This window comes from Neovison vison, chromosome X, assembly GCF_020171115.1.
Source record: "Neovison vison isolate M4711 chromosome X, ASM_NN_V1, whole genome shotgun sequence".
Classification (NCBI taxonomy): domain Eukaryota; kingdom Metazoa; phylum Chordata; class Mammalia; order Carnivora; family Mustelidae; genus Neogale; species Neogale vison.
In genome coordinates, this window is record NC_058105.1 from 116,970,209 (window position 1) to 116,996,276 (window position 26,068).

At 39.4% G+C, this 26,068-nt stretch overlaps 1 protein-coding gene across 3 annotated transcripts in view; it reads right to left on the minus strand.

The window, feature by feature from the left end:
• Positions 1–614: 614 nt before the first annotated feature.
• Positions 615–26,068, minus strand: part of PPEF1 (protein phosphatase with EF-hand domain 1) — a 122,090-nt gene continuing 96,636 nt past the window's right edge. For all 3 annotated transcript variants that reach the window (XM_044235449.1, XM_044235451.1, XM_044235450.1), the window contains 6 exons: positions 21,841–22,026; positions 20,358–20,500; positions 11,056–11,162; positions 3,860–4,023; positions 2,215–2,299; positions 615–1,235 (listed from right to left, as the gene is read on the minus strand). In XM_044235449.1, the coding sequence (XP_044091384.1) occupies positions 1,027–1,235; positions 2,215–2,299; positions 3,860–4,023; positions 11,056–11,162; positions 20,358–20,500; positions 21,841–22,026 (894 nt within the window). In that variant the 3' untranslated portion in view covers positions 615–1,026. The remainder of the gene's footprint in view (positions 1,236–2,214; positions 2,300–3,859; positions 4,024–11,055; positions 11,163–20,357; positions 20,501–21,840; positions 22,027–26,068) is intronic.

Below are 26,068 nucleotides of genomic sequence, written 5' to 3' on the forward strand. Positions count from 1 at the left end.
GTTTGTAATTCTTTTATCATCATGGTGAATCATTCCTCTTAGCATTCAATAATGACCCCTTTTATCCCTAATGATATTTTTGCCTCAAAGGCTATATCCTGTCCAACATTAGTACTGCTACAGTTTTAATTATGCTCTTTTTTTATTGCCCATTAGGGCTTTCTATTACTTTCTTACCAGCTCAGCTATGCATTTAAAAAAGATATTTGTTACATTTTATCCATTATTCCTGGTGTGTGTACCAGGTAGTTGTGGATATCTAACCTGGCATATTGATAGATCTTAAGGTTCTCAAAATTAGAAAAAAATGAAATGCATATTCGCCTTTAGAGAGAAATCTAGATGCTTGACATGCATTCAGGATAGTAGAATAAATTGCACAGCGTGTGCATAACCAAAGCCCCATCTCCCCAGTGAAGGCGGCGAACGATATTAACTGTAGGGCTCAATTTGAATTGTGTTCACCTTGTGTCTCCAAAAGACAAGAAAAAAAAAATAGGTTTTTTCAAACAATATACTCCCACAGCTTCCCCCAAGCGTCCGATATGGGCCCCATCCCTCAAGGGTGGTTCCCCCAAGATTAACAATCACTGGTTTATGGTCTCCAAAGAATATTCAGTTTAAAGATGGACATATTTTATTCCATTAACAGTTTGGTATGCCTCCTCCCATCCCTCAGTCACTCACACATGTTGCACTTTTCTCTGGTGCTCTGTGGGTTCCTTTCACATGTTTCCAAACTGCTCTGGTCTCCTGGTCCAAGAGGCCAACACTAGGATCAAACCCAGTTTCTACTTGGCAATGTATGAGTCCTAACACTGGAGCCAAATCCTATCAGCTGACATTTAACCTAGTTTACCAATTACCACTTCATGGGGACTTCAAACCCAATACTATACATCTGCTTGTGATGAATGGGGGGGTCTACCTTTCTCTACTACTGATTATGAATTACAAGGGTTTTGCGAAGATGGCGCCAATAATTTGGGCCCAAGAGTTTACATGGAGGGAAAGCCCTCGTTCTTGTTAAGGAGATTGGCCATCTGATTTGTTCAACTTCTCCAATTTATGCACTACATAGAAAGCCTTTAGAAACTCATTAAAGTCAATGCTTCCATCTTTGTTTAAGTCCATTCTTTCAGCGAGCTCATCAACTTGAAAATCCTCAATGTGAATGCTGTAGTGACTATTGAAGAGTTTCCACATGGCACGAAATTCTTCCATGGAAATCAGGCCTAAAGGAATAAAGAAGAAGGTGTGAGTGTTGGTTTTAAGACCCACCTAATGGAGGGGGGGTACTTATACTGATTGAAGAGTCCTAATGAGAAGCTCACTCACATGCCCAAACATCGAGACAAGGAAGGAAATAAAAAAGTCAGACTGTCAATTTAAGACACAATATGTCACTTTCAAGTACCTGAGATTATTCCAGGTCCAGATTATACTCAAGGTCCTGAGATTATTCCAAACCTGGAATTAGTATGCACCGAAGGGATGAGGGTAGACTGTGGACTGTGGGGCTCTATCTGAGGGAAAGGGACATCAAAGCAGAGGGAGAAGATACCCTGGCCCTCAATAAGATAATGGTAAACAATGGCTCTGCCATGCTTTATAGACAATGATTTACTTTCATATTTTGATTATTGACCTTTGGTATTCAATGATCTCTGCAGTTGGGGAGTATCTGATGATTTTTTTTTTTATTGCCTGGAGTAACCACTATGTTTAAATGGCCAGGAAATTATCTTTTTTTTTTTTTTTAAAGATTTTATTTATTTATTTGGCAGAGAGATCACAAGTAGTCAGAGAGGCAGGCAGAGAGAGAGGAGGAAGCAGGCTCTCTGCAGAGCAGAGCCCGATGCGGGACTCGATCCCAGGACTCCGAGATCATGACCCGAGTCGAAGGCAAAGGCTTAACCCACTGAGCCACCCAGGCACCCGGAAATTATCTTTTCATCTGTGCTGGTGACTTATAAAAGGAGCTATTCTTGTTCAATAGATACAGAGGCCTATAGGGACAGTAAGTTCTTAAATACAGTTTTTGGACAAACTAAATAATAATAATAATATTTAACATAAGTTTATTCATCCCCCCAGCCCAAGTTAATTCAAGTTTGGGCAAAGAATGCAACAGATGAAAACAGAATTCTGCTTTCCGAGAAACAGATTAGCCTTTGCCTTCTACTGCTATCGAACTAATCGACGCTCGTTTACCTGAGTGATCAGAGTCAATGACATTGAAGATGATTTGCAGGTCAGAGCGGTATCTGTACAGAGTTTCAATTAGAGTAGACTGAGCCTAAAATAAAGATGTTCTAAGTGTTAAAACACATAGAATTAATAACACAGGTCAATTGTAGTAAATGTAGCAAACACAAAACATTATCACCAGTTCAAAGGATGTGATTCAGATAGAAACGAGACGACCGGCCTTCCTTGGAGGACCAGCCCTCATTAATCAAAGACAAGACCATGCTCTTGTATGTGGAACCAAGTGCAGCCTGCATGGGTCAGGGGACAGGGCCCATGCCATTCAGGAAGCAAGGAACAGCAGCCAACATTTACTGAGAAAACCGAGTGCAGGCTCTGTGAGGAGAGTTTTCCATGGGAAACCCTCCGTGAGAGTTTTCATTTCATTCTGTCCTCAACAGGAGGCCCGGGGAACAGAATTATTATGCCCATTTTACAGATTAGAAAACAGAGAGGTCAAGTTCAGTTTTTCAAGGTTCACATAGTTGGTAAAGGGGATCTGACTCTCAGCGGCCTGAAGCCAAGGCCTATGGGTTTGGCCATCACGGTTTACTGCCTCTTAGATAAAGCCTAAAGCCTTCTCCGTGTGGGTGTTTCACGCTCCCACTTGCACTTTGCTTTTCTTCCCTCTGCTCTTACTTTCCTATCTCCCCTGCAAACAATCACCCCAATCTCAGGCCCCATCAGCTCCCTTTCAGCCCAGTGTTATAACCAACTGCCAAAGGGTTGTTACCTAGTAAGTATGGGGGGTGGTGTCTGGTAATTCTTCCTGCGGTATTCTCATTTTAATAAGAGATTCTAAAGTTTACAAGTCTTTAAGGCATAAAATGTCATGTCAGCTAATCTATACCCTTACAGTGTAACAGGGGCTCTGCTGAGTATTTTAAGGGGGAGTTGAATGAAAGAATGGATGTCAGAGAATCATATATTTGACATGGATTTGCTTGCAGAAGCCTTTTCCTTCTTTTTCCATCTTGCCTATCCTTAGAAGGCACAAATTTCACAAACAGATCACAATGTACCTGGGAGAGCATCCTTAGGCCTTTCCCAAGACTGCCACACCCATTCATTAGATGATTCTCACTCCCCAACTTTTCTTTTTCCTTTTTTTAAAAAAAGATTTTATTTATTCATTTGTCAGAGAGAGAGAGCATGAGAGCAGGGTGAGGGGCAGAGGGAGAAGCAGACTCCCCACTGAGCAGAGAGCCCGATGCGAGGCTTGATCCCAGGACCCTGGGATTATGACCCGAGCCAAAGGTAGACGCTTAACCAACTGAGCCATGCAGGCGCACCATCCCCAACATTTCAGAGGACTGAGTTCCTCTCATAGGTCGTCTGAAGGGTGTTTTGCTCAAGCCAGGTTTTGTCTGTTTTTTGCTTTTTCTTTTTAAGAGAGTGAGCACATGTGTGAGGGGTGGGGAGGGCAAAGGGAGAGAGAGAATCCCAAGCAGACTCCACTCTGAGCTCAGAGCCTGACTTCAGGCTCGATCCCACAATCCATGAGATCATGACCTGAGCCAAAAGCAAGAGTCTGATGCCTAGCTCGACAGAGCCACCCAGGCGCCCCATCGCTCCAGACAGACTTTAGCTGGAGCTACGTTTCACTTGCCTCTTTCACAGGTTTCTGAATGTGGATATCCTGGAAGGTGGACATGTAGTTAATATTTCCATTTTTGTCTGTGGTTACCAGATGTGGACTCAGGGATCTCCATGGTAAGTTCAGCCCCAAAGTGTTCTCCATGGAGAAGGCCCACTGGCCCATAGAAAGTTTTCCTAACAACAACAACAACAACAACAACAACAAAGCCCGTATCATTGGTTGATAATTTGGTAAAGAAATGCAACTTACTTGGCAGAACCAGTGAACAGCCCGGGGTTTCGAAACCTGGGTTCCTCCTGTTCCCCTCTGTGATCTGTCCCAACAGGCACCGTAGCTCTGGTGCATAATATAGAAATTCCCCACTTCCACTCATCACCCTGTGCTCATCATGACCAGTGTCCCCCTTCATCCCCATCACCTGTCTCGCCCATTCCCCCACCACCTCCTTCTGGTAGCCAGAAGTGTGTTCTCCAGAGTGAAGAGTCTGTTTCTTGATCTGCCTCTCTTTCTCTCTCATTTTATCCCTTTGCTTCTTTCATTTCTTAAATTCCACAGATGAGTGAAATCATACGGTATTTGTCTTTCTCTGACTTATTTCACTAAGCTTAATTCTCTCTAGCTCCATCCATGTCATTGCAAAAGGCAGGATCTTCTTTTTTATGGCTGAGTAATATTCCATTGTGTGTCCATATACCACTACTCTCTATCCATTCATCCATTGATGGACACTTGCATTGCTTCTGTATCTTGGCTGTTGTAGATAATGCTGCTATAAACACAGGGACATGTGTATCCCTTTGAATTAGTGCTCTTGTATTCTTTGGGTAAACACCCTGTAGTGTGATTGCCAGATTAAAAGGTAGTTCTATTTTTAAATTTTTGAGGAACCTCCATACTGTTTTCCATAGCAGCTGCACCATTTTGCATTCCCACCAATAGTGCATGGAGGTTCCTGTTTCTCCACATCCTCGCCAACACCTGTTGTTTCTCCTGTTGTTGGTTTTAGCCATTCTAAAAGTGTGAGGTAATAGCTCACTGTGGTTTTGATCTGCATTTCCCTGACGATGAGTGATGATGAACATCTTTTCATGTGTTTGTTGGCCATATTCTTTTTTAAAAATTAAAGTTCAACACATACAGACAAGTTCACGAAACAAATTCAGAGCTCAGTGAATTGTCACGAGGGAGTTCCTATGTAGCCACCACCAAGGACAAGAAATAGAACATCGCCAAATACGTATGATTTCACTCATGTGAAATTTAAGAAACAAAACAAATGAGCACAGGGAAAAAAAGAGAGAAGCAAACCAAGAAATAGACTCTTAACTACAGAGAACACACTGATGGTCACCAGAGGGCAGGTGGGTGGGGGGATGGGGTTAAACAGGGGAAGAGCCCCGGGTGACATGTGACAGTACTGAATCACCATATTGCACACCTGAAACTAATATTACACTGTATGTTAACTAATTGGAACCTAAACAAAAAACTCAAAGTTTAAAAAAAAAAAGAACATTGTCAATATTCAAAAGGCCCCCTTGTGGCCTCTCACAATTACTACCACCACCCACTTTTCCTAAGGAGAGCTGCCATCTTGATTTCTATCACTATAATTAACCTCTTGTCTTTTTTGATCCATATGTAAATGGAATCACGAGGTATATATTTCAGGGGGAGTCTGACTCCTTTTGCTCAACACAAAGTCCATGAGAGTCAGCCATGTTTTCTATTCAGTTTTAGCGTCTTTATTGTCATTGGTGTATGGCATTCCGTGGTGTGAATACACAGAATTTATATATCCATTCAACTGTTGGTGGGCATCAGGGTTATCCCCAGTTTGAGGCTATCACAAACAGTGTTGCTAAGAACATTTTTGTACATGCCCTTTTGGTGCATTGAACCTATAATTCAATTTGAAAAGAATTTATATCTTGATAACTTCAGCCCTTAAACACAGTAATATCTACCCACTTATTCCAATCCTTTTAAATTTCCTTTAATAATATTTTAGAAATCTCATACATCAGTCATTAGGCTCGTTCCTCAGTTCTTGCTTATCTGCTGTGAATGGTATCTTTTAAGATTTTCATTATCTAAAAGTTAATTCTTAGCTCTATCTGTTATTAGTTTATTCCATCTCAGCTCCAAATCTACCCTTCTTTGCCCTGTTTTGTGATACTGGAACTGAACCCTGTAAATATTTCTCTTTTGGCACCTGGTATAATGTCAAGAGAGGGCACAGGAAGGATGCTCTAAGACTTGGCAGAAGAAATACCTCTGGTATGCTTTCCTTCTTGCTTTTATAGCACAGCATGGTTGCCAGAGGTGTGTGGGAAATGCACTGGCACCCACTATCTAGTCAATTTTACCAATACCAGAGTGAATGGCTTTCTTGCCAGGAGTGTGTGGGAGACTCAGTGGTACACAGCCCAAAGAGGGTTTTGCTGGCACCCCAGTGGGTGGCTCCATCCTCTTCAGTCCTGACCCACCAGCTATAGATCATCTTTGATATGAGACACCTGAGCAAACTTCCACCCCACCTAGTGAGGCACTGTCACTCCCTGTCCAATGAGATCTGAATCTTAGCCTTGGAGGGAGTAGGGGGCTATTCTAAGTTTGTTCCTTCCTTGGGTACACTTTCTTAGCCTTAGAGATCATAGCCGCTCCCTATAATTTCTATTCCTGTATCCTTTAGAGTTCTCTTTTAGCCATTTTAGTAATTAATCACCTTTAACTAGTTAATAATTCTTTATATTAAATTTCCCTGTTCAAATGACTGCTGTGGTTTCTGAGTCCTCAACAGACTCTAACCAATATACTAATATATGGAAATGCAATCAATTTCTGTGTATTGACATTGTGTTCTACAAGTTGTTAAATTCACTTATTAAGGGACGCCTGGGTGGCTCAGTTGGTTGGACAACTGCCTTCGGCTCAGGTCATGATCCCGGAGTCCCAGGATCGAGTCCCACATCAGGCTCCCAGCTCCACGGGGAGTCTGCTTCTCCCTCTGACCTTCTCCTCGCTCATGCTCTCTCTCACTGTCTCTCTCTCAAATTAAAAAAAAAAAAAATCACTTATTAACTCTAAGAGTTTTTCTTTGTCTTTATTTAGGTTTTCTGTATACTCGATTATGTTGTCTACACATAGTAACATTTTATTTCTTCCTTTCTAATTCTTATCATCTTATTTAACTTGCCTTATTGCAGTAGCTAGCATCCCTAATACAGTGTTGAACAATCTTGACAGTACACATCTGTATTAGTTTCCTACTGCTGCTGTAACAAATTACTACAGACTTAGTGGCTTAAAATAACACAGATTTATTCTCTTAAAGTTCTGGAGATTAGAAGCCCAAAATCTGTTTGCTGGGCCAAGTCCAAGTGTCAGCAGGGCTGGTTCCTTTGGGAAACTCTGATGGGAGGATCCATTTTCTTCCCTTTTTCAGCTTCTAAAGGCTGCCTATATTCCTTGACTTGAGGCACCTTCCTCCGTTTTCAGGGTGTATTGTTTAATATTTGCTTCTATCAGCACGTCACCTTCTCCTCTGACTCCGACCCCTCCTACATCCCTCTTGAAAGGACCATCCTGATTATATCGATTCCACCTAGATAATGCAGGGTAGTCTCCCTAGGTCAAGATCATTGTTCTAATCACATCTGCAAATCCCTTTAGCCATATAAGTAAGGTAACATTCAGAGATTCTGGGGATTAGGCTATGGACATGTTGGGGGATGGGAATTATTCAGCATCTTTCTCTCATTCCCCATCTTAGAAGAAAAGGTTTCAACATTACTCCATCAAGTGTGCTTTTTTCTATAGGCTTTGTTAGACATCCTTTATGAGATTAAGGAAATTTTCTTCTGTTTTTAGTTTTCTAAGTGTTTTTGAAGCCATGATATCAAGGTAGAACACATCCAACAATTTTTCTTATTTTGGGAGAATCATAACTTCTTTAATTTTGTTAAAGCAGTGAATTAAACTGATTGATTTCTGAATGTTAAAACAAGCTACAATTCCTAACATTTCTAGACTAAACCAAACTTGGTTGTAATTTAACCTTCTGTTAATATTCCATTTAGGATTTTTTTCATCTAAGTTTATGAGCAAGATTAGCTATTAACTTTCCTTTTCCATAATGTTTTTGTTGAATTTTGGTATCAAGGTTATGCTGACCTCCTAAAATAATCTTGGAAATATCCCTTGTATTTCCATTCTCTGGAAGAGTTTTGTAATACTGGTTTTATTCTTAAATGTATATTGTAATGGTTAATGAGGCTATCTGAACTAAGCTGTCTTTGGGACAAGTTGCAAAATTTCATATCCATGTTCTTCAACAGTTATAGGATTGTTGAGATTTTCTATTTCTTTTTGGGTCTGTTTTGGCAAGACAGTGGGTATGTGTAACGTATTTTAGGAATCTGTCCATTTAATATAAAGTGTTAATTATTAGCGAAAGAGTTTCTTTTTTTTTTTTCAAGATTTTATTTATTCATCTGACAGAGAGAGAAGCACATGCACAAGCAGGGGGAGGGGCAAATGGGAGAAAGAGGAGCAGGCTCTCTGCTGAGCAGAGAGCTCAATACAGGGCTCAATTCCTGGACCACAGGATCATGACCTGAGCCAAAGGCAGATGTTTAATGACAAAGCCACCCAGGTGCCCGAGCATAAGAGTTTCTATAATACATCTTATGAGCTTTTTAATATCTGTAAAGTCTGTGGTAACATCTCTCTTCTCAATTCTGGCATTGATTATTTCTCTTTCTCTGTCTCCTTACCAGTGTTTTATCAGATTTACTAGTTTCTTCAAAGAATCTTTATTTTTTTACTTTGTTGATCTTAGTTTCATCTTTTAAAAATATTAAAATATATGTATGTTCAGTGCTTCTCTAACTTGTATCTTATAAGTTTCAATATGTTGCATTTTCATTCAGTTGCAGAATTCTAGTTTCCACTGTTATTTTTCCTTTTATCTAAGGGCTGTTTAGAATTATATTATTATTTCTAAGCCCCAGGGAATTTTCTGGCTACCTTCTGTCAATTCACTATGACAGAAAATTTATTCTGTATGTTTCTTATACAAAAATTTGTTGAGATTTGCCTTCTGTTCCAGTTTATGATCAATATTTGTAAATGTTCCATTTGTGCTTGACAAAAATGTATATTCTGCAATGTTGGGTGCGGAGTTCTATATACGTCTTTTAGGGAAAGTCTACTAATCTTTTTGTCAGTTAATTCTTTTAGTCAAAGGGGTATTAAAATCTCCCAATGTGATGATAGATTTTTCTACTTCTATTTGTTCTGTTCATTTTCTTAAATATATTTTTGAGGCTATAAATCAATACATATACATTTAGAATGGATTCAATTGGCAAACTATTTTATCATTACAAAGTGTCCCTTTTTATTTTGAGTAATGTATATTTCCTTAAAATCTACTTTGTCTAATATTAATAGAGCTGTTACAACTTTGGTCTTGTGTTTTCATGTTGTATCTTTCTCTAAGTTTTGGTTTCAGTATTTTTTATATATGATTCCACTGTTTACAGGTTTCTATTGCAACTTTGGAGAAGTCTAATAACAGTACAACTGTTTTCTCTTTGTAGCAATGTGTATTTCTCTCTGCTTCCAAGATTTTTTTTTAAAGATTTTATTTATTTATTTGACAGAGAGAGAGATCACAAGTAGGCAGAGAGGCAGGCAGAGAAAGAGGGGGAAGCAGGCTCCCTGCTGAGCAGAGAGCCCAATGTGGGACTCGATCTCAAGACCCTGAGATCATGACCTGAGCCGAAGACAGAGGCTTAATCCACTGAGCCACCCAGGTGCTCCCCGAGATATTTTTATTTGCTGTTGGTGTCCTATAGTTTCTCCACAAGTGTGTATAGGTGTGTATTTATTTTTTTTATCCTGTTTGAGAAACACTGTACCTCTCTACCTGTGAATGTGAGTTGGCTTATCAGTTCTGGAAAAGTCTCAGCCATAATCATGTCAAGTATATCCTCTCTTACAGTCTTTTCTCCTAGGACCCTGAGTAGATGTATGTTAGACTTGACTTTACTGTCCATAACGCTTAATATTTCTAATTCCTTCTTAAGCAATGTCTAATCTTCTGTTACCCATCTGTTATGGGTTTTCTTAAACAAGTATATTTTTGTACCTATTTGGTTCTTCAAATTGTTTTCAAATGCATGTCTGCAATTCCATCTTTTATTTCATTAAACATTTCTTAGTTGTTTGTATTTGCATTTGAAAATTCTAATATCTGATGTCTTTAGGGAATTAAATCTGTAGTTTGTTCTTTCTGTTGACTCTTTTTTTTTTTTTAAAGATTTTATTTATTTATTTGAGAGAGAGAGACAGTGAGAGAGAGCATGAGCGAGGAGAAGGTCAGAGAGCGAAGCAGACTCCCCATGGAGCTGGGAGCCTGATGTGGGACTCGATCCCGGGACTCCAGGATCACGCCCTGAGCCGAAGGCAGTCGTCCAACCAACTGAGCCACCCAGGCGTAGCTTGCCTCGCGGTTTCACAATCTTTGGTTATGAGCTCGTGGTTGATCTTAATCTCTGGATACATTAGTGGCCAAAATTAGGGATGCATCCATTGAACATGGATTTGCATTTGCTTGCCAAGAGTTGGGGGCACTACAAACATAGGCCTACCGTAGCCTCTTTGAGGGCCGAGGCTTAATGTAGGACTCTCAGATTCAGCTTATCCATCTTTCTTTTATCCCATGGTTTAGTCTCAGGATTGAGTGTTACACCAAAATTAGCATTTGCCCTCAGGACAATCTACTATTTTGTGCTTGCTTGCCACTCCATGCCCCAAATATGGTTTCAAAAAACCTTTCATGAGGAAATAAAATGTTTCCTACATATTTATCTTACTGTGAGGCTGGTAGATGCATTACAATTCTGCATCCTCTAGAAGCTAGCTGTTACTTAGCAGGAGGGCCTTATGGAGTATCTAGTCTGAGATACCAGAATAGAAGGGTTGTTGTTGTTTTAAGTTGAAAGAAACTTCCTGCAAAGGAGGAATATGGCTTTTTTCAAGCACATAATGGATTATATTTTATTTTTATCTCTATCTTTCCTTGTTAGTAAAAATAGAAAAGTGAAATCTTAAGGGAGCAAAAAAAAATAAGTAAAAACTGATTTTTATGTAAGCTGGTATGTTAAGAAATGGTAAGCATAACATAATTTTATTACCTGATTTACTGCGGTCTTGAAGTTGGAAAGCACGAATGAGGTCAGTTTTTCGTGAAAGCATTCTCTCTTTCAATATCCTGATGGCACTGCTTTCCATAGTATTCACCCTATGGTAACAAAACAATTATTGGGTGAAAGAAAGACACATAAACCATACCACTGTGTCTTGTTTTAATGTGTTCCACTTCAAATGAATTGCCTAACTTCATACATACCCTGTTAGTAGGTGGTCAGTGTTTTTGTATGTATGTATGTATGTGCATGTATTGTGAAATTTTAAAAGGATTACCACTGGTGTTTTCTTTTTGATTTCTAAGTTTTACATAAGCAATTGGTGTCTGAGCATATCCAAGATAATTTTTAAAAACAAGAAAAATAAAGAGGGACTTGCTATAGCAGACATTAAAATTTACTGTGAAGTTGCTAAAACCAAACAATAGGTATTAACACAAAAGAAGACAGATGAAGGTGGCTCCACTGAACAACAGATTTTCAATGCCCATGAAACAGTCTTCTACTGGAAGAAGATGCCATCTAGGACTTCCACGGCTAGAGAGGAGAAGTCACTGCCTGACTTCAAAGCTTCCAAGGACAGGCTGACTTTTTTGTTAGGGGCTAAAGTAGCTGGTGACTTGAAGTTGAAGGCAATGTTTATTCACCATTCTGAAAACCCTTGGGCCTTCAAGAATTATGTTTAATCCACTCTGCCTGGGCTCTATAAATGGAACAACAAAGCCTAAATGACACCACACTTATTTGCAACATGGTTTACTGAATATTTTAAGCCCACTGTTGAGGCCTACTGCTCAGAAAAAGATTCCTTTTAAAATATGACTGCTCACCGATAGTACACCTGGTCACCTGAGAGTTCTGATGGAGATGGACAGTGAGATTCATGGTTCTGGGACTGCTAACACAACATTCATTCTGCAGCCCATGGATCAAGGAGGAATTTAGACTTTCAAGTCTTATTATTTAAGAAAAACATTTCATAAGGCCATAGCTGCCATAGATAGCGATTCCTCTGATTGATCCAGGTAAAATAATTTGAAAAGCTTCTGAAACGGATTCTCCATTCTAGATGCCATTAAGAACATGTGTGATTCATCGGAAGAGGTCAAGTATCAACATTAACAAGAGTTTGGAAGAAGTTGACTCCAACCCACATGGATGACTTTGAGGGGTTCAAGACTTCAGTGATGGAAGTCACTGCAGATGTGTTGGAAACAAGAGCACTAGAATGAGGAGACGTGGAGCCTGGAGATGTGACAGAATTGCTGCCATCTCAGGGTAAAATTTTAATGAATGACAAGTTGCTTCTTAAGGATGAGCAAAGAAAGTGGTGTCTTGAGATGAATCTACTCCTGGTGAAGATGGTGTGAAGATTATTGAAATGACAACAAAGGATTTAAAATAGTATATACATTTAGTTGATAAAGCAGCAGCAGGGTTTGAGAGGACTGACTCCAATTCTGAAAGAAGTTACTGGGGGCAAAATGCTGTCAAATAGCATTGCATGCCACAGAGAAATTGTTCATAAAAGGAACAGCCAATCAATCTAGCAAATTTCATTGTTGTCTTATGTTAAGGAATTGCTGCAGCTGCCCCAGTGTTCACCAACCATTACCCCGATCAGTCAGCAGCCATCAAGGTGGAGGCAAGAACTTCCACCAGCAAGATTACAGCGAGCTGAAAGTTCAGATGATGACTACCATTTTTTTAAACAATAGAGTAGTTTAAAATTAAAGTATAGGGCACCTGGGTGGCTCAGTGGGTTAAAGTCTCTGCCTTTGGCTCAGGTCATGATCCCAAGGTCCTGGGATCAAGGCCTGCATCGGGCTCTCTGCTCGGCAGGGAGCCTGCTTTGCTTCCTCTCTCTCTCTCTGCCTGCCTCTCTGCCTACTTGTAACCTCTGTCTATCAAATAAATGAATAAAATCTTTAAAAAAATAAAATTAAAGTATATATGTTGGTTTTTAGATATGCTACTGCACACTTAACAGACTACAGTATAATGCAAACATAACTTTTATATGCACTAGGAAACTGAAAAATTCTCCTGACTTGATTTATTGTAAGATTTGCTTTATTACAGTGGATTGAAACTGAACCTGCAGTATCTCTGAGGTGTGCCTGTAAATGAAATAGAAAACAGAAAAACAATAGAGAAAATCAACGAAGCCAAAAATTGGTTCTTCCAAAAAGATCAATAAAATTGACAAACTTTAGCTAGACTGGCCAAGAAAAAAAGAATGAAGGACTCAAATTTCTAAAATCAGGCATGAAAGAGGGGTCATCACAATTGACCTCACAGAAATAAAAGGTTATGAGGGAATATTATAAGCACCAACAAATTAGATAATCCAGAAGAAATTGATAAATTCCTATAAAGATACAAACTACCAAAACTGACTAAGAAGAAATAGAAAACCTGAACAGACTTAGAACAGATAAAAAGATTGACTAAGTAATCGAACAAGTTCTTACGAAGAAAAGCTCAGGATGAGATGGCTTCACTGGTGAAGTCTACCAAACATTTAAAGAAAAATTAATACCAATCACACAAACGCCTCAAAAAAAGTATTAAGCATACTACCCATCTTGTTATACATACCCATATTATTATAGGAAGCCAATATTTTATCCTGACACCAAAACCAAAGATCACGAGAAAACCACACATCACTATAACACCTCTTATGAATATAGATGGAGGGGCATCTGGCTGGCTCAGTCAGTAGAGCACACAATTCTTGATTTCAGGGTTGTGAGTTTGAGTCCCATGTTGGATATAGAGATTACTTGAAAAAATGTTTTAATTAAAAAAAATGAATATAGATGGAAAATCCTCAATAAAATACCAGCAAACTGTACCCAGCAATGTATAAAAAGGATTATATGCCATGAACAAGTGGGATTTATCCCAGGAATCAAGGTCTGTTTAATATCTGTAATTTTAAAAATATCATATTAATTTTTAAAAAAGGAACAAAAACCACATGATCCTCTCAATAGATACAGAAAAAGCATTTGACAAACTCTAACACTCTTTCGTGATAAAAACACTCTATAAATTTGGCATAGAAGGGAACTTCCTCAATCTGATGAGAGGCATCTACATAAAACACATGGCTGATATACTTAATGGTGAAAGACTGAATGTGTCCCTTTTGTGAACAGGAACAAAGTAAGGATATCTGCTTTCACCACTTCTAGTCAACATTGTCTAGAGGGTAGCCAGGACAATTAAACAAGAAATAGAAGTAAAAGGCATCCAGATCGGAAAAGAAGTGAAACTATTTTCATTCAGAAATAGTATGATTTTGTATATAAAAAATCCCAAGGAACCTACTAAAAACTATTAGAATTAATAAACAAGTTAATCAAGATTGCACAGTATACAAAAAACAATTGTATTTCTATAGGCTAGAAATGAACAATCCAAAAATGTAAATTAAGAAAGCAATTCTACTTTCTATAGCACTACAAAGAATAAAATACTCAGAAATGAATTTAACAAAGAAATTCAAGATTTTTACACAGAGAAACCAAAACTTTCTTCAAGGAAATTAAAGAGCTAAATAAAAAAAAAAAAAAAAAAAGAGCTAAATAAATAGAACAATATTACATGCTCATGGACTCAAAGACATAATAGATAGAATGACAATAACCATGGGTGCCTGGGTGGCTCAGACAGTTAAGAATCTGCCTTAGGCTCAGGTCATAATCCCAGGGTCCTGGAATCAAGCCCCACATTTGGCTCCCTGCTCAGCGGGAAGCCTGCTTCTCCCTCTCCCACTCCCCCTGCTTGTGTTCCCTCTCCCAATGTGTCTCTGTCAAATAAATAAACAAAATCTTCTTTTAAAAATGGCAATAACCAGGAGGGCCTGGGTGGCTTAGTTGGTTAAGCATCTGACTCTTGGTATTGGCTCAGGTCATGATCTCAGGGTTGAGAAACTGAGCCCCATGTTGGGCTCTGTGCCCAGCAGGGAGTCTGTTTAAGATTCTGTCTCACCCTTTCCCTTTGTGTCTCCCTCTCCCCAAATAAATAAATAAAATCTTTTAAAAATAAAAATAAAATGGCAATGGCCACCAAATATATCTACAGATTCAAAATAATCCCTAACAAAATCCCAGCTGGCATTTTTGTAGAAGTTGACAAGCTGATTCTAAAATTCATATGGAAATGCCGGGGTGCCAGAATAACTGAAACAATCTTAAAAAACAAGAACAAAGTTCAACTCACATTTCCCAGTTTCAAAACTTACTACAAAGCTGCACTAATCAGGACAGTGTATTACTTGCATTAGGAAAGAGAAACAGATCAATGGAATACAATTTAAAGACTAGAAATAAACCTATGCCTTTATCGTCAATTGACTTTTGACAAATGTGCCAAGACAATTACTTGGGAGAAGAATAGTCTTTCCAACTGCTAGTGCTGGGACAACTAGATAGCCACATGTAAAAGAATAAAGTTAAAGCCCTACCTCACACCACATACAAAGATTAACTCAAAATGGATCAGATACCCAAATGTAAGTGCTTAATGTATAAAATTCTTAGAAGACAATATAGGAATAAATCCTCATACCTTTGAGTTAGGCAATGGCTTCTTAAATACAACATCAAAAGCACAAGCAAAAAAGAGAGAGAGAGAGATTGGATTTCATCAAAATTGAGAATTTTGTGCTGCAAATAATACCATAAGGAAAGGGAAAATATATCCCACAGATTGAGAGAGACTATCTGCAAATCATTTATCTAATAAGTGATGTGTATAGAATATATAAAGAATTCTTGTAACACCATAATAAAAAGAATAATAACTCAATTAAAAATTGAAAAAGGAGGGGCGATTGTGTGGCTCAGTTGGTTGAGTGTCTGTCTTTCACTTGCACCATCAGCCCAGGGTCCTGTAATTGAACACTCACACCACGCTCCCTGCTGCGCAGGGGAGGAAGTCTGCTTCTCCCTCTCCTTCTGTCCCTCCCTCTGCTTGTTCTCTCTCTCTCTCAAATAAATGAATAAAATCTTCTTTGAAAAAGGTGGCGCCTGGGTGGCTCAGTGGGTTAAAGCCTCTGCCTTCGGCTCAGGTCATGATCCCAGGGTCCTGAGATCGAGCCCCGTATTGGGTTCTCTGCTCAGCAGGGAGCCTGCTCCACACCCCCCGGCCTGCCTCTCTGCCTACTTGTGATCTCTGTCTGTCAAATAAATAAATAAAAATCTTTAAAAAAAAAAGTTGAAAAGGGATCTGATATAGACATTTCTTCCAAGAAGATAAACAAATGTCCAATAAATACATACAAAGGCCCTCAATATCACTGGTCATTAGAAAAATGCAAATCAAATCCACAATAAGATTCTATCTCACATTCACTAAAATGGCTACCATAAAAAAGATTATAATAAGGGTTGGCAAGGATGTATAAAAACTGGAATCCTCATACACTGCTGGTGGGAATGTAAAATTATGCAGACCCTTGGGGATAAAAGCTTACAAGTTACTCAGAATGTTAAAAATAAAGTTACCATATAATCTAACAATTCCACTTTCGGGTATATACCCAAGAGAAATGAAAACATATGTATGCAGAAAATCTGTCCACCAATGTTCAAAACATTATTATTCATAATAGCCAAAAAGTGGAAAAAAGAAAACTTTCCATCGATGGTCTGATGAATGGGCAAAGAAAATGTGAACTATTCAAGCCAAAGCTATCTTGAAGAATAAAAATATAACTGGCAGTATCGCAATTCCAGACTTCAAGTTATATTACAAAGCTGTAGTAATCAAAACAATATGTCACTGGCACAAAAGTAGACACAGAGATCAATGGAACAGAATAGAAAACCCAGAAATAAACTCACAGTTATATGGTCAATTAATCTTCAACAAAGCAGGAAAGAATATGTAATGAGGAAAAGACAGTCTCTTCAACAAATGGATTTGGGAAAACTGGACAGTTACGTGGAAGGAATGAAACCACATTCTTACACCATACACAAAAATAAACTCAAAATGGAATAAAGACCTAAATGTGAGACCCGAAGCAATAAAAATCCTAGGAGAAAGCACAGGCAGTAACCTCTCTGGCATTAGCCATAGCAACTTTTCCTAGATAGGTCTTCTGAGGCAAGGGGCACAAAAGCAAAATAAACTATTGGAACTACATCAAAATAAAAAGCTTCTGCACAGCAAAAGGAACAATACACAAAACTAAAATGCAACCTGTGGAATGGGAGAAGATATCTGCAAATAACATATCCGACAAAAGGTTAATATCCAAAATATATAAAAGAACTTATCAAACTCAACATCCAAAAAAACAAATAATCAAATTTTAAAAACAGGCAGAAGACAAGAACAGACATTTCTCCAAAGACAACATCCAGATGGCCAACAGGCACATGAAAAGATGCTCATCATCACTTACCATCAGGGAAATGCAAATCAAAACCACCATGAGCTATTACCTCGCACTTTCAGAATGGCTAAAATCAACAACACGGGAAACAACACGTGTTGGTGAGGATGTGGAGAAACGGGAACCCTCACGCACTGCTGGTGGGAATGCAAACTGGAGCAGACACTGTGGAAAATAGTATGGAGGGTCTTCAAAAAGTTAAACATAGAAATACCTTACAATCCAGCAATTGTACTACTGGGTATTTACCCAAAGAATACAAGAATACTAATTCAAAGAGATACATGCCTCCCTATGTTTATAGAAGCATTATTTACAATACTCAAGATATGGAAGCAACACAAGTGTCCATCAGTTGATGAGTAGATAAAGAGCAGTGATACATATACACAATGGAATACTACCCAGCCAAAAAAAGAATTAAATCTTACCATTTGCCATAGCATGGATGAAGCTAGAGAGTACTATGCTAAGTGAAATCAGTCAGAGAAAGACAAATACCATATGATTTCACTCATATGTGAAATTTAAAAAAGAAAACAAATGAACAAAGGACAAGGGGAGGCAAACCAAGAAACAGACCCTGAACTATAGAGAACAAAGTGATGGTTTCCAGAGGGGTGGTAGGTGGGAGGGGATGGGTGAAATAGGTGATGGGGATGAAGGAGGGCACTCGTGCTGAGCACAGGATGACGTCTGGAATTGTTAAATCACTATATTGTACATGTGAAGCTAAGGGAATACTATGTGTTCACTGTACTGGAATTAAAACCTTAAAAAAAATTTAATTTTAAAAAAAGAAAATGTGGTCTATTCATATAATGGAATATTACTCAGCCATAATAAGGAATGAAGCATTCATACATGTTACATTAATGAACCTCAAAAACATTGTGCTTAGTGAAAGAAGCCAGTCACAGAAGACCACATATTGTGTGATCCCATTTACATGAAATATCCAGAACAGGTAAAATTTATAGAGACAGAAAGAGAAAACAGACTACTGGTTGCCTAGAGTTGTGATAGAGGAAAGTGACTGGTGACTGCTAATGGGTTCAAGTTGTCCTTTTAGAATGTCACAAATGTTTTAAAACTAGATTATTTTGGAACACTGAAAAAAATTAAATTAAATTTAAAAAAAGAAAAGAAGAAGAAACTAGGTTATAGCGATGGTTGCACAACTCTATAAATATCCTATCGGTGAATTAAACTGGTCAATTTCATGGTGTGTGAATTATACCTCAACAAAGCTGTTAAAATAATTTGAGATTAACTTACTAACATAATAAAATATAATATAATATAAACTTGTTGTGAAGACATTCTTCTAACAAAGATGAAAATCCAAAAGATACGATGAAATTATATACAAAAATGTGATTTCATAGAACTAAAGCAAAATGACAAAATATATACAATGTAACTGTAAAAATCCTCTATCCCTCATTTGCAAAGAACTCCTAAAAATTGATCAGAAAATGACAAACAACCCAATGTAAAATGGAGGAATAATACAAATAGGAAATTCAAAGAAGAGAAAAATGCAATGTCCAAAAACATAAGATAGGCAAAAGTGCTAATTAAAACAATGAGATTTACCATTTTGATCCAACAGCTTGGCAAAAATCAAGAAGTGTAGTAATATCTGAGACTAACAAGGATGTGGAAAAGTTGGTATGTTGTTTTTCAGATTGTTAAAACTCTTTTGGAGTATCCAGCAAAATTTTAAACCATAAATCTATAAACTCCACATTTTGAAATTTTATGTTAAAAAAGTACTAAAACTTATGGCTGTATGCATGTATACACACACACACACACACACACACACGAAGAAGTATTTGTTCTATACAACATTGCTTTTAAGTGCAAAACCCTGGAACCAAGCTGGATGGCCATCAATTGAGTAAGATTTTGTCACTCTATAATTTTTATGGCACATCTTCTAGAAAGATTGAGTTAGGACTACGTGTATTCACTTGGAGTAATGTTCATGATATCATCTTTAGAGAAAAAGTCAGTTGTAGAGTGTGCTGTGTGATTCTATCTTTGTAAAAAAAAAAAAAAAAAAGTATGTATGTTGCAGACTGCCTTTCTCCTTCCCCTCTGGGATCTGCACTGGATGAGGGAAAGGACTTTTGCCTATTTTGCTCATTGCTCTAATATCTGTGCCTGGTACAGTGTATGATAGATACACAGGAGGTGCTCAACATTTTTTAAATTTGATGAACATAATGGTTTGTTTATTCTTGTAGAGCAAGAAAAGGGAAGAAATGTCCATTCTGGGCTATCAATTTCAGCTGCCTCTGGGAAAAAGGATCATTAAGAAGGAGGGGGAGAGAAAATCATTAGCATTTTCTGTATACATCTTTGTTTGGTCTCACTTGTTAACAACAAACATACTCATTTTATAATGAAAACTTCTTAAAAAGATCACGTTGAATGGGGAAAAGGAAGATAAGCTACGGAGGCCATCACACGGAGAGACACTCCACTCTTGTCATTCTACACTTCAGGGTAGAAAAGCGACCAAGAGGCAAGAACACACAGGGCTGTTTGGGGGACAGGGAGGGCTTTCGGGTATGGGACCAGGTGGATGTGGGGACCTTCTTTTCTTTACATTCAATTAGAGGCTGCTCATAGACACTAATAGCTTTACCCACTTAAAGAGACATATGAACTGAAAATTGCTCCTCTTGGTTTCAAATATGAATGCATTCACCGCTTGGTGTCTGGACCTAATTCTATTGTGTTTATACCAATGAGTGACCAGTAAGGAGTTGTCTTCACTCTCATGGCTGCTCTTAGTCACTCTGGGCTGGTTCTACTGGGTCACCAGTAGCAGCGCTCAGAATTCTCCTTGGAGCATACATACCTTTGGTAGAGAGGCCTCAAGCACGTTGCCCTAGTTACTTGGTACTGGAAAAATCGAGGGGTCATATCACAACACAGTTTGATGTAAGCTCCTCGATTGCTGCCTTCTTCATAATAATTAGAAGCAGAAAATACCGTAACAACCTGATTAAAGAAAAAGAGGGCCAGGTTCGCGTAGAGTTAGTTCTCAAAAGATCCTTCAGTAAAGGCAGAAATAGCTCCATTCCTAAAAAAGCAAAAAGCAAAGTTCCAAATCCATACAAATGACCCAAGTCTGACAGGATTTTCTGTGATTCCACTGAAGAGCAACAAGGCTTCAAAATCAGTGTTCGCGGGAATACGAACTTCCAGTCACTCACCCCTGTAGGGCGTAGCCTTGCGGTCCTGTGTACAATTCCAGTTCCGTACCTTAGAAATCTACTTAACGACTGGTTTTGCAAATTCTAATTTTCCAAGCTGGTAATGCCTTTGCTTTCTTTCCTTGTGATACTTGAGTGTTCACAATAAAACTCCTCTACTATCAGTCTTTCTCTTTTGCTCCAAGTTGACTGATGTAGAGGGCTTGGGGCCCTGCACAAAACCAGTCCTTCAAGGGCAGAGAAAGTAGTGGCCCGAATACAGAGTGGCCAGGACCACTCTGCTGGGAAGGAACCAGCCCTGGGGCCATGGAGGGGGAGATGGCAGGGTAACCCTGGTGGTGGACAGGAGCTTGGGCCCAGTACAAAGAAACCTTAAAGAATACTTGCCTTCACTATCTCACAACCTGAGCAGGAGCTGAAAATGAACTAATGGGAGTTAAGAAAAGTGAAAGCCTTGAAACAGAGATGCCACATGGTTTGGTATTCTGTTTTATTTATTGTTATTCTCTGGTAGAAAAGGGACATCCCAAGACAACCTGGAATGAGAAACCTGCTCCTCAGCCCTCTTCCGGCCTTACCAGACACCATGGAAGGAGCACAACACGCTCCACTTGAGCGTCTGCAGCTACACTGACCACAGCGGGCGACTCACTAGAGCTCACCTGCTCAGTGAGGAGAAGCGAGGCGGGTTTTGTGGCTCTGCCCTGCACAGGGCAAGTACAAAAGGTGAAGGAGAGCCAGCCGGACTCACGGCTGCCTTTGACGGGCTCTGTGAGGGTAAGTACCTTCTCCACCGCACTGCACCAGAAAGCCGCCTTTTGATTAATAAAGAAGGCAGCCTGTCTGTGGGGGCACTTAGAGCTACGTGTCAGAATTTCTGTCTCTGGGATTCGGGAAGATCAGGGAAATGAGCCAAATAGCTCTTCGGGTAAGGCACACTGAGGCCCCTTCAGACAACCTATGTGAACCTCGTAGCCTCCTGTTTCTATGTACCAAAACGTGGCCTCCTGTTTTGGTCCTGAGGAAGTCACCTTCCCATGAGCCTCTAGGTAAGATGCATCCTGGGAAGAAAAACTGCCTGGGGCGAGGATGTGTGTGACGCTGTCACCACCACCGTCCGCTTACCTTCCCGTCATGGCAGATTTCATACCCTTCGGGCTTACATTCATGAGACCTGATCAGCATCTTCAACTGAAACTTATTAAGAATCTTGGAGGTGATATCTGGTCCGAAATAACAGCCTCCTCCGCGACTTGTGTTTGGGTAACAGCCTCTTTTGCCTCTGGGATCACTCCACAGAATATCGATAACCTTTGGGCAACAAACCAGATTAGGCCGCTATTCATAAGCGAGAGTCTCTCTTTCTAGATTCCAGCTTATTTGCCAGAAGTATTAACCCAAGTGATCCCAGAGTCTGTTCCTCGTTCCTCCTTCAAACTTGGTGTGGACTCATCTCCTCCATGAATCTTTGCCACAATACCCGTAATGCCCCCAGTCACCGCAATCCCTGTCCGCTCATTACCAATGACCGGCGCAGCCATACTCCATAATCACGAAGAGTCAGCCCTTGCTATTTTTGGTCTGTCTTCAGAAATCTTTTTTTTTTTTTTTTTGAGGAGTTTATTTATTTATTTGACAGAGAAAGAGATCACAAGTAGGCAGAGAGAGGGGGAAGCAGGCTCGCCGCTGAGCAGAAAGCCCAATGCAGGACTCGATCCCTGAGATCATGACCTGAGCCGAAGTCAGAGGCTTAACCCACTGAGCCACCCAGGCGCCCCGTCTTTAAAAATCTTACCATGATCGTTTCACAATTGCTGAATCTACCAAGGTCTTTTCTCTTTCTCTTTTTAAAAAAATTTTTGTTTATTATTTGAGAGAGAATGAGAGTGACAGAGCACAAGTGGGGAGCGGGGAAGAACAGCAGAGGGAGAGGAAGAAACAGGCTCCCCGCTGAGCAGGGAGCCCAGCGTGGGGCTCAATCCCAGGACCCTGGGAAAATGACCTGAGCTGAAGGAGGACACTTAAACGACTGGGCCACCCAGGTGCCCCTCAAGGTCTTTTCTCTTAAAAGAGCTACATTGTCATGTTCCAAGGAGAAAGCAGTTCCCCACAGAGAACACACATTAGAGGTTCTTAATATATTCAAAGAGGTAAGGTAGGTCTCCCAGCTGTGGCTTTGGCCCTGGTTTTTGTCCTGTTGAGCAGATAGCATGAGGAAGACTTTCTCCCAGCACAAATATAAACAAGTGTTCATCCGAGAGCAGTTCCTAAGTCATCTCCTTTCCTTTTTGTCCCGTTGATAGAAACATTCTCAGCTCCACTGACTGGTTTCCACAATGTGTCCTCCTAAATCTACAAATATTTCATTATCATAACATTTCCTTTTGGGGCTGAAAGAGGAAAACGCAGCCTATATGATGCCCAAGACTGAAGATCCAGGTTTCTAAGAATATTTTTTATTGTTCTGATCTACGTATAATGTTTCTTTATCTAAACTCCTACAGGCATTAAAGCAGTAGTGAGAAAAACTAGCTTTGTCACTAAAGCTGTGCAGCCTCGAGAAAACTCTCTGGGTCTCAGTTTCCAGATCTTTAAAAGTGCGGGTTTGGGCCAGGTGACTTGTAAAGTATCTCAAAGTTCTAACAGAGTATGATTCTGAGAGTCTGTCTTTTCCCTGTTTTTGTTCTGCAGGCTTGAAGGACCATGCATTTTAAGTTCTGCACTTACCCTGGCAAGTCCAAGTCAGGTCTTAACAAGAGAACCAGAAATGGTTGTCCCAGTAAACTGGACTGTACACCCATTTATAGGTCTGATATTGAAGGGGAGCTAGAAATAAGTGAGGAAGAAGACAGTGAGGTGGAGAGAAGCGCAGAACTGGTAGAAGACTTTGGAATAAGCACGTGGTCAGAGCCTGTAGCAACCCTCCATCAGGCATGAACCAGACACTTGGGGAATTTTTGAGGATTGACAGCAGTGAGAGCTAAAACCACCCAAGGAAGATTTAGACCAGGATTCTCTTTCCTCCCCTACCGAATTCCAACACTGGCACAATCCTACCCTACAAATAAATAAAATGGAGCCCATTTACCTCGGTGGTGTTTATGACAAAACAAACACTTGCATTGGCATATCTGGCTCTTACACCATGAATTCACGTTTGGGGGTCCTGATTTGACCTTTAGTATAAGGAAGGCAGAAACATGGAACACAGGAAATTGTGTTTTATAAAGAGGGGATTCAGTTTTAAATTCTCACATGAAATGTGTCATTTATAGCCAAAATTACCCCCTGGAAAACCTTTTAAATTACCCTTAATGTGCACTACACGTGATTTTATACACTAATATGGATGTGAGAATATTTTATATAAGTGAGAGTGTACAATGGGATAAATAAGCTTTATGACAATACAAATTTACATACTTTTCTCCTTTTTGTCATATACATGTAGTTGAAATGTACATAAATTCAATGTATGTGATGGATTCTACTGAACTAGAATAAGCACTGACCAAAGAGTTAGTTCCTCAAGCATCCCCTGTGTCATATTGGGCAAATCATTGAACCTGTTTGAGCTTTAGTTGGCTCATCAATGAAATGAGAAAGATATAGCAAACAAACATTCATTTTTCTTTGACTCAAAGTCAAAGGGGGTATGAGTTTTATAGAGATGAATGTCTTCAGAATTATCCATTCCATGAGTTTGCATTTTTTTTCTGTCTAGAATTCATTCACCTGACTCTGTTGAGCCAGACTGTGGCTATAATACAGATTTGATCCTGAGATCCTTTGTTGGTGAAAACAAATTCCTCTGTAGAGACAAGTCTCTTTCCTTCCAACAACATCCCCTCCTCTGAAATGCAAAGGCCTTGTGAGTGGTAAATGCATGAAAGAACAGTTATTTACAACATTCTTTCCTGAAAATTTTCAGATGAAAAACTGGGAAAGTTTTACTGAATGACAGTTTTTATAGGTCCTGGTCGACAAAAACCTATTCGTGTCTCAGCCTTTAAACCTCCTAAATCCAAAATAAATCCAGCAAGAAGTGCCCTGGGCTGTCTGAGGCTCTGAATAATCCAGTTGCCAAAAGTATGTCTTGGGGGAGAGTTAATAGCTCCAAAAAGGTGTATCTAAATGCTTCATTTCTAAGACACTAAAGCTACAGAGTAACTCTTCTTTTGTATTTTCCCTCGGTGATGTGTCCTCCTTCCAGCTTTGGGACATGTCTTTTGAAAAGCTGTGCTCAACCCAAACCTTCCAGCCAAACTGAAACTGCTTTAGATGCCTACTCCTTGTTTCATTGCCGCCCTGGATAAGCAGACACTGACGCAGTTCATTTTCTTATTGAGACCCCCCCAGAACTCCGAAGTCATATTTCCCTTCGGAAAAGGTGCATGGGCGTTAAAGGTGGACCAGGAATCCATCCTCCTCTGTGGCTCAGTGACTAGCCAAGTGACTACAAACAAGCCATTTCCCTCTCGGGAGCCTGCGCGAGGAGGCCGACCACCCTATCTAAAATTACAGCTCTGCCCTCCGTCTCCGGTTCTCCTGATTCTCCCAACCTTGTTCTGGTTTTAATTTTTTTCTGTAGAACTTCCCACTTAACAAATTATATAATTGACTTGCTTTTTGTTATATTATTATTTAACTCCTCCCCCTAGAATGTAAGCTTCAGGAGGTAACAGACCTTTGGTCACTGACATTCTCCAAAGTCTAGAACAGTGCAAGTGTTGAATAAATACGAAATGAATATTAAATGTTGAATAAATACTAAATAAATATTAAATGAGTGAATTAAGAGAAAAGAGTCACTCAGGAAATAAATAATAAAAATTATTTTTTAAACCTCTCTGGTCTTCTTGTTGCAAGTCGGTCCTAAAGGAAGGGTATCATGCTCGTCTCTATATAGTGACATAGCTGTGAGTATGTAGATGGCCCACATATCAGTGAACATAAGATAAAACTTAAATTACAACACTCTGCCAAGAATCATGCACTTCTGTGAGTAGGGGACAAATAAGGAGCCTATGACCTTTATTATAACATAGCTCATAGCTATTGAGTAATAAAGTACGAAATCTGGTTTTCTCTGAAATTTCAACTCTAGCTAACCAAAGTATGCATGCCCACTTTGTACCAGCAACTGAGAGGAAAAAACCGTAAGGGTACAAGGTGAAATTATTAAAATAATGGGAATGAGATTCTGGTCCATTTTACCCTAAGATCCAGCGATGTACATGGAGTTGGCAAGATGCCTACACGTCTATACCGTTGGGGTGGTGGGAAGTTCTGTTACAGAATAATGATCCCCAGTCTCCTCCCTCCCCTTTCTTAAGACTCAGTCTCTCTAGAA